Source organism: Entelurus aequoreus, linkage group LG10 (genome assembly GCF_033978785.1).
Source record: "Entelurus aequoreus isolate RoL-2023_Sb linkage group LG10, RoL_Eaeq_v1.1, whole genome shotgun sequence".
Classification (NCBI taxonomy): Eukaryota; Metazoa; Chordata; class Actinopteri; order Syngnathiformes; family Syngnathidae; genus Entelurus; species Entelurus aequoreus.
In genome coordinates this window covers 62,080,562-62,101,570 of record NC_084740.1, presented here as the reverse complement: position 1 = coordinate 62,101,570, position 21,009 = coordinate 62,080,562, and the positions used below count along the sequence as shown (strand labels likewise).

General features: G+C 42.8%; 1 protein-coding gene across 2 annotated transcripts in view; it reads right to left on the bottom strand.

The window, feature by feature from the left end:
* The window catches only part of LOC133658881 (caldesmon-like), a 58,816-nt gene that overhangs the window by 12,865 nt on the left and 24,942 nt on the right, over positions 1-21,009 (bottom strand). For both annotated transcript variants that reach the window (XM_062061369.1, XM_062061370.1), the window contains exons 8-13: positions 18,339-18,576; positions 18,155-18,280; positions 9,193-9,236; positions 8,177-8,249; positions 4,446-4,562; positions 4,277-4,387 (exon numbers count right to left, since the gene is read on the bottom strand). In XM_062061369.1, the coding sequence (XP_061917353.1) occupies positions 4,277-4,387; positions 4,446-4,562; positions 8,177-8,249; positions 9,193-9,236; positions 18,155-18,280; positions 18,339-18,576 (709 nt within the window). The remainder of the gene's footprint in view (positions 1-4,276; positions 4,388-4,445; positions 4,563-8,176; positions 8,250-9,192; positions 9,237-18,154; positions 18,281-18,338; positions 18,577-21,009) is intronic.

The window sequence follows — 21,009 nt, the reverse complement described above, 5'->3', positions numbered from 1 at the left end:
ATATATAATGTAGTAACAGACACCTTCATAACAATATGTAATATGTACAATATACACACTGCAAGTACCAAACCCCGTTTCCATATGAGTTGGGAAATGGTGTTAGATGTAAATATAAACGGAATACAATGATTTGCAAATACTTTTCAAGCCATATTCAGTTGAATATGCTACAAAGACAACATATTTCATGTTCAAATTCATAAACATTGTTTTTTTTCTGCAAATAATCATTAATTTATAAGTTGATGGCAGCAACACGTGACAAAGAAGTTGGGAAAGGTGGCAATAAATACTGATAAAGTTGAGGAATGCTCATCAAACACTTATTTGGAACATCCCACAGGTGAACAGGCTAATTGGGAACAGGTGGGTGCCATGATTGGGTATAAAAGTAGATTCCATGAAATGCTCAGTCATTCACAAACAAGGATGGGGCGAGGGTCACCACTTTGTCAACAAATGCCTGAGCAAATTGTTGAACAGTTTAAGAACAACCTTTCTCAAAGTGCAATTGCAAGAAATTTAGGGATTTCAACATCTACGCTCCGTAATATTATCAAAGGGTTCAGAGAATGTGGAGAAATCACTGCACGTAAGCAGCATGGCCGGAAACCAACATTGAATGAGCGTGACCTTCCATCCCTCAGACGGCACTGTATCAAAAACCGACATCAATCTGTAAAGGATATCACCACATGGACTCAGGAACACTTCGGGAAACCACTGTCAGTAACTACAGTTGGTCGCTACATCTGTAAGTGCAAGTTAAAGCTCTACTATGCAAAGCGAAAGCCATTTATCAACAACACCCAGAAACGCCGCCGGCTTCTCCGGGCCCGAGATCATCTAAGATGGACTCATGCAAAGTGGAAAAGTGTTCTGTGGTCTGACGAGTCCACATTTCAAATTGTTTTTGGAAATATTCGACATCGTGTCATCCGGACCAAAGGGGAAGGGAACCATCCAGACTGTTATCGACGCAAGGTTCAAAAGGCAGCATGTGTGATGGTATGGGGGTGTATTAGTGCCCAAGACATGGGTAACTTACACATCTGTGAAGGCACCATTAATGCTGAAAGGTACATACAGCTTTTGGAGCAACATATGTTGCCATCTAAGCGCCGTCTTTCTCATGGACGCCCCTGCTTATTTCAGCAATACAATGCCAAGCCACATTCAGCACGTGTTACAACAGCGTGGCTTCGTAAAAAAAAGAGTGCGGGTACTTTCCTGGCCGGCCTGCAGTACAGACCTGTCTCCCATCCAAAATGTGTGGCGCATTATGAAGCGTAAAATAGGACAGCGGAGACCCCGGACTGTTGAACGACTGAAGCTCTACATAAAACAAGAATGGGAAAGAATTCCACTTTCAAAGCTTCAACAATTAGTATCTGTCAGAACGTGGACTATGGAGTGGTTGTTTTCCCGAGATGCAAGTGAACTTGGACCGGACATGGCGTGGAGGTAGCTACATGATTTAATAATGACTATAAAAAGGAATAAACAAAAGGCGCGCACAAGGCGGAAGTACAAAAACGTGGCTAATGAAAACAAAACTTGCACAAAGGCAGAAACTATGAACAATAAACTAAAACTTACTTGGCATGGAAGTATGAAACTAGCAGCGTGAACTGAGCATGAAAGCGCAAACATGGCATGAAGCAGAGTGATGTCGCCAGGAAGACAGCCTGGCAACTGGAAGCTTAAATAATAGTGACATGATTAGTGACAGCAAGTGCGGGACTCAAAATGAGAAAACGTGAGACAGGTGCGTAACATGAGGATGTGAACCAGGTGAAACTAATGGTTGCTATGGTGACAAAGCAAGGGAGTGAAAACGGGAACTAAAAAGTGTCCAAAAACCAAGCAAAACATAACTAAACAAAACATGATCACAGACATGACAGTTTCCTCAGTTCCCAAACCTTTACTGAGTGTTGTTCAAAGGAAAGGCCATGTAACACAGTGGTGAACATGCCCTTTCACAACTACTTTGGCACGTGTTGCAGCCATGAAATTCTAAGTTCATTATTATTTGCGAAAAAATAATAAAGTTTATGAGTTTGAACATCCAATATGTTGTCTTTGTAGCATATTCAACTGAATATGGCTTGAAAAGGATTTGCAAATCATTGTATTCTGTTTATATTTACATCTAACACCATTTCCCAACTCATATGGAAACGGGGTTTGTATATCAAAGTTTAAAAAATAAGAAATTTCATGTATTACACACATTTTTTTTTCTGTCAAAATGGAAACAATGAAAACATTTAGTGAGAAAGATGAAATATGTACATTATTCCCAGGCTTTCGGGGGCCACATGAAATGACGGACCTGGCCCCCCCGGCCTTGAGTTTGACACGTGTGTACTAGAGGGCTAACAGTATTACTGTGTGTACTAGAGGGCTAACAGTATTACTGTGTGTACTAGAGGGCTAACAGTACACAGTATTACTGTGTGTACTAGAGGGCTAACAGTATTACTGTGTGTACTAGAGGGCTAACAGTACACAGTATTACTGTGTGTACTAGAGGGCTAACAGTATTACTGTGTGTACTAGAGGCCTAACAGTATTACTGTGTGTACTAGAGGCCTAACAGTACACAATATTACTGTGTGTACTAGAGGGCTAACAGTATTACTGTGTGTACTAGAGGCCTAACAGTATTACTGTGTGTACTAGAGGGCTAACAGTACACAGTATTACTGTGTGTACTAGAGGGCTAACAGTACACAGTATTACTGTGTGTACTAGAGGGCTAACAGTACACAGTATTACTGTGTGTACCAGAGGGCTAACAGTACACAGTATTACTGTGTGTACTAGAGGGCTAACAGTACACAGTATTACTGTGTGTACTAGAGGGCTAACAGTACACAGTATTACTGTGTGTACTAGAGGGCTAACAGTACACAGTATTACTGTGTGTACTAGAGGGCTAACAGTATTACTGTGTGTACTAGAGGGCTAACAGTACACAGTATTACTGTGTGTACTAGAGGGCTAACAGTACACAGTATTACTGCGTGTACTAGAGGGCTAACAGTACACAGTATTACTGTGTGTACTAGAGGGCTAACAGTACACAGTATTACTGTGTGTACTAGAGGGCTAACAGTACACAGTATTACTGTGTGTACTAGAGGGCTAACAGTATTACTGCGTGTACTAGAGGGCTAACAGTACACAGTATTACTGTGTGTACCAGAGGGCTAACAGTACACAGTATTACTGTGTGTACTAGAGGGCTAACAGTACACAGTATTACTGTGTGTACTAGAGGGCTAACAGTATTACTGTGTGTACTAGAGGGCTAACAGTACACAGTATTACTGTGTGTTCTAGAGGGCTAACAGTATTACTGTGTGTACTAGAGGGCTAACAGTACACAGTGTTACTGTGTGTACTAGAGGGCTAACAGTACACAGTATTACTGTGTGTACTAGAGGGCTAACAGTATTACTGTGTGTACTAGAGGGCTAACAGTACACAGTATTACTGTGTGTACTAGAGGGCTAACAGTACACAGTATTACTGTGTGTACTACAGGGCTAACAGTACACAGTATTACTGTGTGTACTAGAGGGCTAACAGTATTACTGTGTGTACTAGAGGGCTAACAGTACACAGTATTACTGTGTGTACTAGAGGGCTAACAGTACACAGTATTACTGTGTGTACCAGAGGACTAACAGTACACAGTATTACTGTGTGTACTAGAGGGCTAACAGTACACAGTATTACTGTGTGTACTAGAGGGCTAACAGTATTACTGTGTGTACTAGAGGGCTAACAGTACACAGTGTTACTGTGTGCACTAGAGGGCTAAGAGTACACAGTATTACTGTGTGTACTAGAGGGCTAACAGTATTACTGTGTGTACTAGAGGGCTAACAGTACACAGTATTACTGTGTGTACCAGAGGACTAACAGTACACAGTATTACTGTGTGTACTAGAGGGCTAACAGTACACAGTATTACTGTGTGTACTAGAGGGCTAACAGTATTACAGTGTGTACTAGAGGGCTAACAGTACACAGTGTTACTGTGTGTACTAGAGGACTAACAGTATTACTGTGTGTACTAGAGGGCTAACAGTACACAGTATTACTGTGTGTACTAGAGGGCTAACAGTACACAGTATTACTGTGTGTACTAGAGGGCTAACAGTATTACTGTGTGTACTCGCACCAAGTGACGGTAGTACTGCGTCTACAGTGGATATTTCACGTCAAGAGGTTGGGATTGTTTTGGGCCCCGACTTACTGCAGGCTTTGTTGTCGTCGGCATGGCAACCGGTGCCTTCTGGGCCTCTGCAGGCTTGGCCGTCTTGCTGCTGGCGCCGCTGAGCGGCCCTCCTTGAGCGGACACCGGGTCCTGGAGGACAGGAGGGACATTTGGCCGGGAATCAGACGGATGTTTGCGGTCCGCTCACCTTGTTGGCAGACACCTGGGAGACGTTGGCGCTCTCCCACATGCTCTTGATGCTGCGCGTGCCCCCTGACGGGATGTCGGCCATGGGGGGCCGGGGGGATTTGACCTCCTTGTTCCCCTGTGGGACACACAAGGTTTATTACTTGCATCATTTAGACCAGGCGTGTCCACACTTTGCAGGCCACATACTTTTCAATGGACCAAGTGGAGGATCATTCATTTGTATCATTTATTTATGAACGAGAGGTTAATAAGTTAAATGAGTTTAATGATAATACAAGCATGTTTAACATTCCTTTCTTTCAGACAGTAGTCGTGTTAATGTACACCAGGGGTGGCCATTAGGTGGATGGTGGAGGGTGTGTCAGTCCATCACCATTTGTCTAAACCAGGGGTGTCATTAGGTGGATGGTGGAGGGTGTGTCAGTCCATCACCATTTGTCTAAACCAGGGGTGTCATTAGGTGGATGGTGGAGGGTGTGTCAGTCCAGCACCATTCGTCTAAACCAGGGGTGTCATTAGGTGGATGGTGGAGGGTGTGTCAGTCCATCACCATTTGTATAAACCAGGGGTGTCCATTAGGTGGATGGTGGAGGGTGTGTCAGTCCATCACCATTTGTATAAACCAGGGGTGGCCATTAGGTGGATGGTGGAGGGTGTGTCAGTCCATCACCATTTGTATAAACCAGGGGTGTCCATTAGGTGGATGGTGGAGGGTGTGTCAGTGGATGGCGGAGGGTGTCAGTGGATGGTGGAGGGTGTGTCAGTCCATCACCATTTGTCTAAACCAGGGGTGTCATTAGGTGGATGGTGGAGGGTGTGTCAGTCCATCACCATTTGTCTAAACCAGGGGTGTCATTAGGTGGATGGTGGAGGGTGTGTCAGTCCATCACCATTTGTATAAACCAGGGGTGTCCATTAGGTGGATGGTGGAGGGTGTGTCAGTCCATCACCATTTGTATAAACCAGGGGTGGCCATTAGGTGGATGGTGGAGGGTGTGTCAGTCCATCACCAGTTGTCTAAACCAGGGGTGGCCATTAGGTGGATGGTGGAGGGTGTGTCAGTCCATCACCATTTGTCTAAACCAGGGGTGGCCATTAGGTGGATGGTGGAGGGTGTGTCAGTGGATGGTGGAGGGTGTGTCAGTGGATGGTGGAGGGTGTGTCAGTGGATGGCGGAGGGTGTGTCAGTGGATGGCGGAGGATGTGTCAGTGGATGGTGGAGGGTGTGTCAGTGGATGGCGGAGGGTGTGTCAGTGGATGGTGGAGGGTGTGTCAGTCCATCACCAGTTGTCTGAACCAGGGGTGTCATTAGGTGGATGGTGGAGGGTGTGTCAGTCCATCACCATTTGTCTAAACCAGGGGTGGCCATTAGGTGGATGGTGGAGGGTGTGTCAGTGGATGGTGGAGGGTGTGTCAGTGGATGGTGGAGGGTGTGTCAGTGGATGGTGGAGGGTGTGTCAGTCCATCACCAGTTGTCTAAACCAGGGGTGTCATTAGGTGGATGGTGGAGGGTGTGTCAGTGGATGGTGGAGGGTGTGTCAGTGGATGGCGGAGGGTGTGTCAGTGGATGGTGGAGGGTGTGTCAGTGGATGGTGGAGGGTGTGTCAGTGGATGGTGGAGGGTGTGTCAGTGGATGGTGGAGGGTGTGTCAGTCCATCACCAGTTGTCTAAACCAGGGGTGTCATTAGGTGGGTGGTGGAGGGTGTGTCAGTGGATGGTGGAGGGTGTGTCAGTGGATGGCGGAGGGTGTGTCAGTGGATGGTGGAGGGTGTGTCAGTGGATGGCGGAGGGTGTGTCAGTGGATGGCGGAGGGTGTGTCAGTGGATGGTGGAGGGTGTGTCAGTCCATCACCAGTTGTCTAAACCAGGGGTGTCATTAGGTGGGTGGTGGAGGGTGTGTCAGTCCATCACCAGCCAGGCAGTAAAAAATAGAGCTAAAAATGATGGATCATCAATCTTCACCAAGACGTGACTTTGGTCACTTGATTGACATAAACGCCACCCGAGGGTCTTGTGAGATGAAAAAAATAAATAAAAAATCCAATTGATCCGAATAAAAAAGAAAGAGATTATGTCAGACTTACTGTACGCATTTTTTTTGGGGGGGGGGTAAAGCAATTGTTTTAATGGCTCGCTGCACATTTTAAAATGACTACTACTACTACCAAAAAAAAAAGTTTTTAAATGGAAAGAAAAGCAAACAGGTGTCACAGGGAAACATTTGGAATGTTGACGCTGGAACCAAAGCTGACATGTTTGGGTTCTTTCCATGAAAAAAAATCTATACAGTATTTTGAAAATGGGAATATTTGTCAGTATGTCGCCCTCAGCCGCACACATCTGTCCATATGTATTTTCTTTATGTTTGTCAAGCTGCTGCCACTCACACTTTCCTGCAGAATTCAACTGGATGCCATGTGATTGTTTTTTGTTTCATTTGAAGGATTTGCACCGACACACAAAAATGTTCATCTACCTTTTCATGTACAAAAAAAAAAAAAAGATTGGAAATGTTTCATTTTCACATGAATGTTTTGAAGTAAAGTGGGCGGGGCTAAGAGGATTGCACACCTCAAATGTGGGGATTTTTAAGCCCCTTTTTTGACAGGAATTGTGTGTGTCGCCACATTAATTAACAATAAAGAAAAAAGAAAAGAAAAAACGACCGACAGGAAGGTCAGAAACACTTTTTATTTCCACAGACTCTTGCAAAACTCTAAAGACCGACTGCACAGTTCCTGTCTTCACAATAAAAGCCCTACTCCATTCTGCCAAGAAAGCTAGCAAGCAAGGGAGTTTGCTGCCAATGTATTTCTTGTAAAGTGCATAAAAAGGAGTATGGAAGCTGGACAAACGTTCATGTGGTATTGGACAGAAAGGAGGACTTGTTTTCTCCTCCATTGTAAAATGTGGAGGTTATCATCACTACTGTCTGATACCAACAATGCAAGTCATCACAATCATACCAACTTATATTCTTGTCTTCATGAAAGAAACATGCTGGTATTATCATGAAACATCTTTCACTTGTTAACCTCTCTTTCATAAATAAACGCATATAAATGATAGCAATGAATGATCCCCTCCACTTGGTCCATTAAAAAGTAGCTGGCCTGCAGACCAAGTGTGGTCAACTAGGATCAAAGTAGCGGAAGAAGTTCTTGCAAGTCTCTTTACATGTTGGACAAGTATTTTGAAAGGGGAACTGCACTTTCTTTTTTTCAAATTGTGTTTATAACTCGCATGGTTTTCTTTCTGAATGCACGTAAATAAACATTTGCAAAAGTCAGCTAACAATGGAGCTAATAGAGTTGGATCTATTCCGCCTATAAAAACCTCCAATGGTGTCTGATATACCCCCTTGAAGTATACATTCACAATAACACGTCATATTGAGGAATTTTGGTCATTTTAAGCATTTATTAATCTCAAAGGCACATCACAATATTCGCTATTTCCTTCATTAACAACCGCTCTTATTATGGCGGACTTCATGAGAGACAGCAACTATTAGTTTGGGACAAACGATGATCCAGGACCTGGTATTTTTTAGCGTGAACATAAGAAGGATGCGTTGCAAGTTTTAGAAGCTGAGTAATACGCAGATCCAGCAAGTAGCACAACCTCAGCTGCTAATTTCCCCCTGACAGGACTTTAGATGAAACTGATAAAAGGGCAAATGTGGTGCGTTCAAGAAAAACACTCAAGAAATCCAAACTACAAGTCTCACCTGGATGGCGGATGCGTATTGTTCTAGTCTGCCGCCGATCTTGGAGACCATTGGGGAGTGTGAGGATCTGACGCTGGAACACAAGCAGACATGATGAAAGATCAACATCCATCCATCCATCCATCCAGCTCCTCCCGGGGGATCCCGAGGCGTTCCCAGGCCAGCCGGGAGACATAGTCTTCCCAACGTGTCCTGGGTCTTCCCAGTGGCCTCCTACCGGTCGGACGTGCCCTAAACACCTCCCTAGGGAGGCGTTCAGGTGGCATCCTGACCAGATGCCCGAACCACCTCATCTGGCTCCTCTCCATGTGGAGGAGTAGCGGCTTTACTTTGAGCTCCTCCCGGATGACAGAGCTTCTCACCCTATCTCTAAGGGAGAGACCCGCCACCCGGCGAGGAAACTCATTTTGGCCGCTTGTACCCGTGATCTTGATCATAACCCAAAGCTCATGACCATAGGTGAGGATGGGAACGTAGAGCGATTGGTAAATTGAGAGCTTTGCCTTCCGGCTCAGCTCCTTCTTCACCACAACGGATCGATACAGCGTCCGCATTACTGAAGACGCCGCACCGATCCGCCTGTCGATCTCACCATCCACTCTTCCCTCACTCGTGAACAAGACTCCGAGGTACTTGAACTCTTCCACTTGGGGCAGGGTCTCCTCCCCAACCCGGAGATGGCACTCCACCCTTTTCCGGGCGAGAACCATGGACTCGGACTTTGAGGTGCTGATTCTCATCCCAGTCGCTTCACACTCGGCTGCGAACCGATCCAGTGAGAGCTGAAGATCCTGGCCAGATGAAGCCATCAGGACCACATCATCTGCAAAAAGCAGAGACCTAATCCTGCAGCCACCAAACCGGATCCCCTCAACGCCCTGACTGCGCCTAGAAATTCTGTCCATAAAAGTTATGAACAGAATCTATAACAAAGGGCAGCCTTGGCGGAGTCCAACCCTCACTGGAAACGTGTCAACATAACAATGTTTATCATACTTAGCTACAAAATGACTTGCCTCTTCTGAGCCGATTTGCTCAAGAATTCCGCTTTCTCCCCGATCTGCAGGAAGAGAATCAAGAGTTAGGTTGTCCAAGAGTCCTGGAGGAGGACTAGTCTACTCAGGTCGAGTCGTCCTGCTGCTCGTTTCCAACATGGGAGTCGTCTGTTTTGGAACATTGTGCTGATATTGGCTACAATAACACCAGATCACACATCTCACTCTAACACCGTGACGGCTGGTCCTTTAGGATTTATTCCAAATGGTCATTTCACAGTTTTGGCAGGGTGATCTTTTTAGCAGCAAGCTAGCAACTATCAAAGGATAAAAACATCCACAATGATTGATGGCTAAGTCTTGTGTTCAGTGGACATCATCTGGCTGGAAATGATAGAAGAAGCTGACAAAATACTTTGAGGTGGTGTTAGAGATATTCATGATAAATATTCACCAGTGTCAATGTTTGTGGAAATTATTTGAAATCATTTTTACTCGCGGTATTTGGAAATTTGTTCTTATCTTGCACTACTTAGAGGAAATATCTTCATTTTTCAGTGGATGCTCTCCATTTTTTTTCTAGCTCCCTATTTTATATATATATATATATATATATATATATATATATATATATATATATATATATATATATATCTATATATATATATATATATATATATATATATATATATATATATATATATATATATATATATATATATATATATATATATATATATAGATATATATATATATATATATATATATCTATATATATATATATATATATATATATCAATCAATCAATCAATGTTTATTTATATAGCCCTAAATCACAAGTGTCTCAAAGGGCTGTACAAGCCACAACGACATCCTCGGTACAGAGCCCACATACGGGCAAGGAAAAACTCACCCCAGTGGGACGTCGGTGAATGACTATGAGAAACCTTGGAGAGGACCGCATATGTGGGTAACCCCCCCCCTCTAGGGGAGACCGAAAGCAACGGATGTCGAGTGGGTCTGACATAACATTGTGAAAGTATATATATATATATATATATATATATATATATATATATATATATATATATATATATATATATATATATATATCTATATATATATATATATATATATATATATATATATATCTATATATATATATATATATATATATATATATATATATAGATATATATATATATATATATATATATATATATATATATATATATATATATATATATGAGAGTAACTTGTAGCTTAGCTACATTTAATGGAGAGTAACTTGTAGCTTAGTTACATTTAATGGAGAGTAACTTGTAGCTTAGTTACATTTAATGGAGAGTAACTTGTAGCTTAGCTATATTTAATGGAGAGTAACTTGTAGCTTGGTTACATTCAATGGAGAGTAACTTGTAGCTTAGCTACATTTAATGGAGAGTAACTTGTAGCTTAGCTACATTTAATGGAGAGTAACTTGTAGCTTGGTTACATTTAATGGAGAGTAACTTGTAGCTTAGTTACATTTAATGGAGAGTAACTTGTAGCTTAGTTACATTTAATGGAGAGTAACTTGTAGCTTAGCTACATTTAATGGAGAGTAACTTGTAGCCTAGCTACATTTAATGGATAGTAACTTGTAGCTTAGCTACATTTAATGGAGAGTAACTTGTAGCTTGGTTACATTTAATGGAGAGTAACTTGTAGCTTAGTTACATTTAATGGAGAGTAACTTGTAGCTTAGCTACATTTAATGGAGAGTAACTTGTAGCCTAGCTACATTTAATGGATAGTAACTTGTAGCTTAGTTACATTTAATGGAGAGTAACTTGTAGCTTGGTTACATTTAATGGAGAGTAACTTGTAGCTTATCTACATTTAATGGAGAGTAACTTGTAGCTTAGCTACATTTAATGGAGAGTAACTTGTAGCTTGGTTACATTTAATGGAGAGTTACTTGTAGCTTAGCTACATTTAATGGAGAGTAACTTGTAGCTTGGTTACATTTAATGGAGAGTAACTTGTAGCTTGGTTACATTTAATGGAGAGTAACTTGTAGCTTAGCTACATTTAATGGAGAGTAACTTGTAGCTTAGTTACATTTAATGGAGAGTAACTTGTAGCTTGGTTACATTTAATGGAGAGTAACTTGTAGCTTATCTACATTTAATGGAGAGTAACTTGTAGCTTAGCTACATTTAATGGAGAGTAACTTGTAGCTTGGTTACATTTAATGGAGAGTAACTTGGAGCTTAGCTACATTTAATGGAGAGTAACTTGTAGCTTAGCTACATTTAATGGAGAGTAACTTGTAGCTTAGCTACATTTAATGGAGAGTAACTTGTAGCTTAGCTACATTTAATGGATAGTAACTTGTAGCTTAGTTACATTTAATGGAGAGTAACTTGTAGCTTAGCTACATTTAATGGAGAGTAACTTGTAGCCTAGCTACATTTAATGGATAGTAACTTGTAGCTTAGTTACATTTAATGGAGAGTAACTTGTAGCTTGGTTACATTTAATGGAGAGTAACTTGTAGCTTATCTACATTTAATGGAGAGTAACTTGTAGCTTAGCTACATTTAATGGAGAGTAACTTGTAGCTTAGCTACATTTAATGGAGAGTAACTTGTAGCTTGGTTACATTTAATGGAGAGTAACTTGTAGCTTAGCTACATTTAATGGAGAGTAACTTGTAGCTTGGTTACATTTAATGGAGAGTAACTTGGAGCTTAGCTACATTTAATGGAGAGTAACATGCAGCTTAGTTACATTTAATGGAGAGTAACTTGTAGCTTAGCTACATTTAATGGAGAGTACCTTGCAGCTTAGCTTACTATATTTTCCAAGTAGCTTGCCATCACTGGTTACAAGTTATGTCAATTAAATCAAGGTGTATCGTGTAAACAAGGCTACATAGTGTGTTTGTGATTCCCCAAACATGGACACAAATAGTAAAGGACCGCCTGTAATGATTGTGTTTATGCTAATATTGTGCTAATAATGCCTATTGGACTGGAAATTCCCTCTAACTCTAAATTTGGCGAGGCTACAAGTAATTTTGAGTTGAAGCACATAAATATGCTAGCAACCCTTGAGTGGACACAAACATTACAAGTGTCGCACTTCATGCCGCATAAACAATCCCAGTGAGATGGGACTTCACCAGTATGCTCATTTGAGGATAAATAGCTAGGAAAATGGCAGAATGTCAGTTTTTTCCCCCCGTGAATGTTCTGAACCGCTGTTTCTATGCCGGTGTTCCGAGCAAATGTCCGCTTACAATGGAGTCTAAGGGAGTCGCTCGATTCCGCCTCTAAAGCGCTTTACACCTCCATTAGTGTTTTATATACATGATGTAAGTATAAATGTCATGTACTTGTTAATATTTATAAAAACAATATCACTAATACTTGTGAATATGTATAATAACAATATGACTAATACTTGTTAATATTTATAATAATAGTATCATTAATACTTGTTAATATTTATAATAACAATATCACTAATACTTGTTAATATTTATAATAACAATATCACTAATAATTGTTAATATTTAAAATAATATCACTACTTGTTAATATTTATAATAACAATATCACTAATAATTGTTAATATTTATACAAATAATATGACTAATACTTGTTAATATTTATAATAATAATATGACTAATACTTGTTCATATTTATAATAACAATATCACTAATATTACGTCATGAATGGAGTATTGTTGGCTTGTTTTTGGAGGTTATTTAGGGGTCTTTGTGGGCGGAGTCGAGGCTCCATTGTAAGCGGACTGTTATCAGAATGTATTAAAAGACTGTTATCAGATAGACAGTTATCAGATAGACAGTTATCAGATAGACTGTTATCAGATAGACTGTTATCAGATAAACTGTTATCAGATAGACTGTTATCAGATAGACTGTTAACAGATAAACAGTTATCAGATAGACAGTCATCAGATAGACTGTTAACAGATAAACAGTTATCAGATAGACAGTCATCAGATAGACAGTTATCAGAATGCATTAAAAGAAGACAATTGTGTCTTGTTGTCTCGCATCATGAGAGTGAAGGATGAAGATCAAAAAAGTGTATTTCCACTTTATGATGGAGACAACAGCCCCTCTGCTGGCGGCGCCCAAGTAGTGCACTCATTAGACCTCAGCTGCGTAGTTTGAAAGCTTAGTGAGTCACCTTGGATGAGCCTTAGTGAGTCACCTTGGATGAGTCTTAGTGAGTCACCTTGGATGAGTCTTAGTGAGTCACCTTGGATGAGTCTTAGTGAGTCACTTTGGATGAGCCTTAGTGAGTCACCTTGGATGAGTCTTAGTGAGTCACCTTGGATGAGCCTTAGTGAGTCACCTTGGATGAGTCTTAGTGAGTCACCTTGGATGAGTCTTAGTGAGTCACCTTGGATGAGTCTTAGTGAGTCACCTTGGATGAGTCTTAGTGAGTCACCTTGGATGAGTCTTAGTGAGTCACCTTGGATGCGTCTTAGTGAGTCACCTTGGATGAGCCTTAGTGAGTCACCTTGGATGAGTCTTAGTGAGTCACCTTGGATGAGCCTTAGTGAGTCACCTTGGATGAGCCTTAGCGAGTCACCTTGGATGAGCCTTAGCGAGTCACCTTGGATGAGCCTTAGCGAGTCACCTTGGATGAGTCTTAGCGAGTCACCTTGGATGAGTCTTAGTGAGTCACCTTGGATGAGCCTTAGTGAGTCACCTTGGATGAGTCTTAGTGAGTCACCTTGGATGAGTCTTAGTGAGTCACCTTGGATGAGTCTTAGTGAGTCACCTTGGATGAGTCTTAGTGAGTCACCTTGGATGAGCCTTAGTGAGTCACCTTGGATGAGTCTTAGTGAGTCACCTTGGATGAGTCTTAGTGAGTCACCTTGGATGAGCCTTAATGAGTCACCTTGGATGAGTCTTAGTGAGTCACCTTGGATGAGCCTTAGTGAGTCACCTTGGATGAGTCTTAGTGAGTCACCTTGGATGAGCTTTAGTGAGTCACCTTGGATGAGTCTTAGTGAGTCACCTTGGATGAGCCTTAGTGAGTCACCTTGGATGAGTCTTAGTGAGTCACCTTGGATGAGTCTTAGTGAGTCACCTTGGATGAGCCTTAGTGAGTCACCTTGGATGAGCCTTAGTGAGTCACCTTAGATGAGCCTTAGTGAGTCACCTTGGATGAGCCTTAGTGAGTCACCTTGGATGAGCCTTAGTGAGTCACCTTGGATGAGTCTTAGTGAGTCACCTTGGATGAGTCTTAGTGAGTCACCTTGGATGAGTCTTAGTGAGTCACCTTGGATGAGTCTTAGTGAGTCACCTTGGATGAGCCTTAGTGAGTCACCTTGGATGAGTCTTAGTGAGTCACCTTGGATGAGCCTTAGTGAGTCACCTTGGATGAGTCTTAGTGAGTCACCTTGGATGAGCCTTAGTGAGTCACCTTGGATGAGCCTTAGTGAGTCACCTTGGATGAGTCTTAGTGAGTCACCTTGGATGAGCCTTAGTGAGTCACCTTGGATGAGTCTTAGTGAGTCACCTTGGATGAGCCTTAGTGAGTCACCTTGGATGAGTCTTAGTGAGTCACCTTGGATGAGTCTTAGTGAGTCACCTTGGATGAGCCTTAGTGAGTCACCTTGGATGAGCCTTAGTGAGTCACCTTGGATGAGCCTTAGTGAGTCACCTTGGATGAGTCTTAGTGAGTCACCTTGGATGAGCCTTAGTGAGTCACCTTGGATGAGTCTTAGTGAGTCACCTTGGATGAGCCTTAGTGAGTCACCTTGGATGAGCCTTAGCGAGTCACCTTGGATGAGCCTTAGCGAGTCACCTTGGATGAGCCTTAGCGAGTCACCTTGGATGAGTCTTAGTGAGTCACCTTGGATGAGTCTTAGTGAGTCACCTTGGATGAGCCTTAGTGAGTCACCTTGGATGAGTCTTAGTGAGTCACCTTGGATGAGCCTTAGTGAGTCACCTTGGATGAGTCTTAGTGAGTCACCTTGGATGAGTCTTAGTGAGTCACCTTGGATGAGCCTTAGTGAGTCACCTTGGATGAGTCTTAGTGAGTCACCTTGGATGAGCCTTAGTGAGTCACCTTGGATGAGCCTTAGTGAGTCACCTTGGATGAGTCTTAGTGAGTCACCTTGGATGAGTCTTAGTGAGTCACCTTGGATGAGTCTTAGTGAGTCACCTTGGATGAGTCTTAGTGAGTCACCTTGGATGAGCCTTAGTGAGTCACCTTGGATGAGTCTTAGTGAGTCACCTTGGATGAGTCTTAGTGAGTCACCTTGGATGAGCCTTAGTGAGTCACCTTGGATGAGCCTTAGTGAGTCACCTTGGATGAGTCTTAGTGAGTCACCTTGGATGAGCCTTAGTGAGTCACCTTGGATGAGTCTTAGTGAGTCACCTTGGATGAGCCTTAGTGAGTCACCTTGGATGAGCCTTAGCGAGTCACCTTGGATGAGCCTTAGCGAGTCACCTTGGATGAGCCTTAGCGAGTCACCTTGGATGAGTCTTAGCGAGTCACCTTGGATGAGTCTTAGTGAGTCACCTTGGATGAGCCTTAGTGAGTCACCTTGGATGAGTCTTAGTGAGTCACCTTGGATGAGCCTTAGTGAGTCACCTTGGATGAGTCTTAGTGAGTCACCTTGGATGAGTCTTAGTGAGTCACCTTGGATGAGTCTTAGTGAGTCACCTTGGATGAGCCTTAGTGAGTCACCTTGGATGAGTCTTAGTGAGTCACCTTGGATGAGCCTTAGTGAGTCACCTTGGATGAGCCTTAGTGAGTCACCTTGGATGAGTCTTAGTGAGTCACCTTGGATGAGTCTTAGTGAGTCACCTTGGATGAGCCTTAGTGAGTCACCTTGGATGAGTCTTAGTGAGTCACCTTGGATGAGCCTTAGTGAGTCACCTTGGATGAGCCTTAGTGAGTCACCTTGGATGAGTCTTAGTGAGTCACCTTGGATGAGCCTTAGTGAGTCACCTTGGATGAGTCTTAGTGAGTCACCTTGGATGAGTCTTAGTGAGTCACCTTGGATGAGTCTTAGTGAGTCACCTTGGATGAGCCTTAGTGAGTCACCTTGGATGAGTCTTAGTGAGTCACCTTGGATGAGCCTTAGTGAGTCACCTTGGATGAGTCTTAGTGAGTCACCTTGGATGAGCCTTAGTGAGTCACCTTGGATGAGTCTTAGTGAGTCACCTTGGATGAGCCTTAGTGAGTCACCTTGGATGAGCCTTAGTGAGTCACCTTGGATGAGCCTTAGTGAGTCACCTTGGATGAGTCTTAGTGAGTCACCTTGGATGAGCCTTAGTGAGTCACCTTAGATGAGTCTTAGTGAGTCACCTTGGATGAGTCTTAGTGAGTCACCTTGGATGAGCCTTAGTGAGTCACCTTGGATGAGCCTTAGTGAGTCACCTTGGATGAGTCTTAGTGAGTCACCTTGGATGAGCCTTAGTGAGTCACCTTGGATGAGCCTTAGTGAGTCACCTTGGATGAGTCTTAGTGAGTCACCTTGGATGAGCCTTAGTGAGTCACCTTGGATGAGCCTTAGTGAGTCACCTTGGATGAGTCTTAGTGAGTCACCTTGGATGAGTCTTAGTGAGTCACCTTGGATGAGCCTTAGTGAGTCACCTTGGATGAGTCTTAGTGAGTCACCTTGGATGAGCCTTAGTGAGTCACCTTGGATGAGTCTTAGTGAGTCACCTTGGATGAGTCTTAGTGAGTCACCTTGGATGAGTCTTAGTGAGTCACCTTGGATGAGCCTTAGTGAGTCACCTTGGATGAGCCTTAGTGAGTCACCTTGGATGAGTCTTAGTGAGTCACCTTGGATGAGCCTTAGTGAGTCACCTTGGATGAGCCTTAGTGAGTCACCTTGGATGAGTCTTAGTGAGTCACCTTGGATGAGTCTTAGTGAGTCACCTTGGATGAGCCTTAGTGAGTCACCTTGGATGAGTCTTAGTGAGTCACCTTGGATGAGCCTTAGTGAGTCACCTTGGATGAGCCTTAGTGAGTCACCTTGGATGAGTCTTAGTGAGTCACCTTGGATGAGCCTTAGTGAGTCACCTTGGATGAGTCTTAGTGAGTCACCTTGGATGAGTCTTAGTGAGTCACCTTGGATGAGTCTTAGTGAGTCACCTTGGATGAGCCTTAGTGAGTCACCTTGGATGAGTCTTAGTGAGTCACCTTGGATGAGCCTTAGTGAGTCACCTTGGATGAGTCTTAGTGAGTCACCTTGGATGAGCCTTAGTGAGTCACCTTGGATGAGTCTTAGTGAGTCACCTTGGATGAGCCTTAGTGAGTCACCTTGGATGAGCCTTAGTGAGTCACCTTGGATGAGCCTTAGTGAGTCACCTTGGATGAGTCTTAGTGAGTCACCTTGGATGAGCCTTAGTGAGTCACCTTAGATGAGTCTTAGTGAGTCACCTTGGATGAGTCTTAGTGAGTCACCTTGGATGAGCCTTAGTGAGTCACCTTGGATGAGCCTTAGTGAGTCACCTTGGATGAGTCTTAGTGAGTCACCTTGGATGAGCCTTAGTGAGTCACCTTGGATGAGCCTTAGTGAGTCACCTTGGATGAGTCTTAGTGAGTCACCTTGGATGAGCCTTAGTGAGTCACCTTGGATGAGCCTTAGTGAGTCACCTTGGATGAGTCTTAGTGAGTCACCTTGGATGAGTCTTAGTGAGTCACCTTGGATGAGCCTTAGTGAGTCACCTTGGATGAGTCTTAGTGAGTCACCTTGGATGAGCCTTAGTGAGTCACCTTGGATGAGTCTTAGTGAGTCACCTTGGATGAGTCTTAGTGAGTCACCTTGGATGAGCCTTAGTGAGTCACCTTGGATGAGCCTTAGTGAGTCACCTTGGATGAGTCTTAGTGAGTCACCTTGGATGAGTCTTAGTGAGTCACCTTGGATGAGCCTTAGTGAGTCACCTTGGATGAGTCTTAGTGAGTCACCTTGGATGAGTCTTAGTGAGTCACCTTGGATGAGCCTTTAGGGCTGATGGAGAAGGAGGTCTTGACGGGTTCTTGCTCCAGCTGCTTCTTCTTCTCCGCAGCCTCCGCCCTCCTCTTCTCTATCTCCTCCCTCATCCTCTTCCTCTCCTCCTGTGGACGGAACCCCACCTTGAGTCCAGAAGGTCAGAGTGTCTCCACGGATCCTCACCTGTTCTCGACTCTTCTTGTCCTCCAGGTCTCGCTTCCTCCGCCGCTCCTCCTCCTCCAGGACCGTCCTCCTCTCCTCCCGCTTCCTCTTCAGCTCCTCCAGCTCGGCCTCGGCGTCCTGCTGCTTCTGCTTCATCTTCTCCATCTCTTCGCTCTCGGCGTGGTTTCTCCGCCGCTGGAGCTCCTGCAGCTTGCGCTCGGCCTCCAGGCGCTCCCGCTCTTGCGACTCGTCGTCGTCCCTGCGGGGAGGAGGGACAATGGCGCTGTGACACGTTGCTAAGCAACAGGCTAGAACAGGCCCGGGCAATTATTTTGACGCGGGGGCCAAATTTAGAGAGTCTGGGGGCCGGTACATCTAGTTTTAGAAACACTAATATAAAACCTCACAATAAAGTCTGATTGAATGCTAAAAATGTTATGACAAACCGCCTTAAAAACTTAATTTTACATTTTTCTATGAAGGATAAAACCCTGAATATTGACAACATATGAACATCACACCCCCTCTCAATCCACATATTTTACAATCAAGCCAAATGCAACAAAAATGCAACAAACACAACAAAATATGAACACGAAGGGTAAAAAAACAAAACACATCTACAATCTGATACATGTGATACGTCACTAAGCTTCAGAACTTTCTTGTAAAGATCTCCTTCCACTGCCTCGTCTGACCTGCTGTGACGTACATTACCATAGTCCACTGGTTCTTAACCTGGGTTTGATCCAACCCTAGGGGTTCGGTGAGTCGGCCTCAGGGGTTCGGCGGAGGTCAAAACACACCCGACTCATCGAGTAAATAAAAACTTCTCCCTATCGGCGTATTACGGATACGACAACAGCTGACTGATCTGCAGGTGTGTCATTTGTTGTGAGTTTATGTTGGTTTGTTGTTTGAACAAGGTGATGTTCATGCACGCTTCATCAAGTGCACCAGTAATAAAACATGCTAACACTTTAGTATGAGGAACATATTCACCATTAATTAGTTGCTTATTAACATGCAAATTAGTAACATATTGGCTCTTAACTAGTCATTATTAAGTACTTATTAATGCCTTATTTGGCATGGCCTTATTATAACCCCAACCCTCTAACTAAATAACTCTAAATTAAGTCTTGGTCACATCTAGTCTTACACTTAGATTGGTCACATCTAGTCTTACACTTAGATTGGTCACATCTAGTCTTAGACTTAGATTGGTCACTTCTAGTCTTACACTTAGATTGGTCAGATCTAGTCTTGGACTTAGATTGGTCACATCTAGTCTTAGACTTATATTGGTCACATCTAGTCTTGGACTTAAATTGGTCACATCTAGTCTTAGACTTAAATTGTTCACATCTAGTCTTGGACTTAAATTGGTCAGATATAGTCTTACACTTAGATTGGTCAGATCTAGTCTTAGACTTAAATTGGTCACATCTAGTCTTGGACTTAGATTGGTCAGATCTAGTCTTGGACTTAGATTGGTCACATCTAGTCTTGGACTTAGATTGGTCACATCTAGTCTTAGACTTAGATTGGTCACATCTAGTCTTACACTTAGATTGGTCAGATCTAGTCTTAGACTTAAATTGGTCACATCTAGTCTTGGACTTAGATTGGTCAGATCTAGTCTTGGACTTAGATTGGTCACATCTAGTCTTGGACTTAGATTGGTCACATCTAGTCTTAGACTTAGATTGGTCACATCTAGTCTTACACTTAGATTGGTCAGATCTAGTCTTGGACTTAGATTGGTCACATCTAGTCTTAGACTTAAATTGGTCACATCTAGTCTTGGACTTAAATTGGTCACATCTAGTCTTAGACTTAAATTGTTCACATCTAGTCTTGGACTTAAATTGGTCAGATATAGTCTTACACTTAGATTGGTCAGATCTAGTCTTAGACTTAAATTGGTCACATCTAGTCTTGGACTTAGATTGGTCAGATCTAGTCTTGGACTTAGATTGGTCACATCTAGTCTTGGACTTAGATTGGTCACATCTAGTCTTAGACTTAGATTGGTCACATCTAGTCTTACACTTAGATTGGTCAGATCTAGTCTTGGACTTAGATTGGTCACATCTAGTATTAGACTTAAATTGGTCACATCTAGTCTTGGACTTAAATTGGTCACATCTAGTCTTAGACTTAAATTGTTCACATCTAGTCTTGGACTTAAATTGGTCAGATATAGTCTTACACTTAGATTGGTCAGATCTAGTCTTAGACTTAAATTGGTCACATCTAGTCTTGGACTTAGATTGGTCACATCTAGTCTTAGACTTAGATTGATCACATCTAGCCTTAGACTTAGATTGGTCACATCTAGTCTTAGACTTAGATTGGTCACATCTAGTCTTAGACTTAGATTGGTCACATCTAGCCTTAGACTTAGATTGGTCACATCTAGTCTTAGACTTAGATTGTTCACATCTAGTCTTAGTCTTAGATTGGTCACATCTAGTCTTAGACTTAGATTGGTCACATTTAGTCTTACACTTAGATTGGTCACATCTAGTCATACACTTAGATTGGTCAGATCTAGTCTTGGACTCAGATTGGTCACATCTAGTCTTGGACTTAGATTGGTCACATCTAGTCTTAGACTTAAATTGGTCACATCTAGTCTTAGACTTAGATTGATCACATCTAGTCTTACACTTACATTGGTCAGATC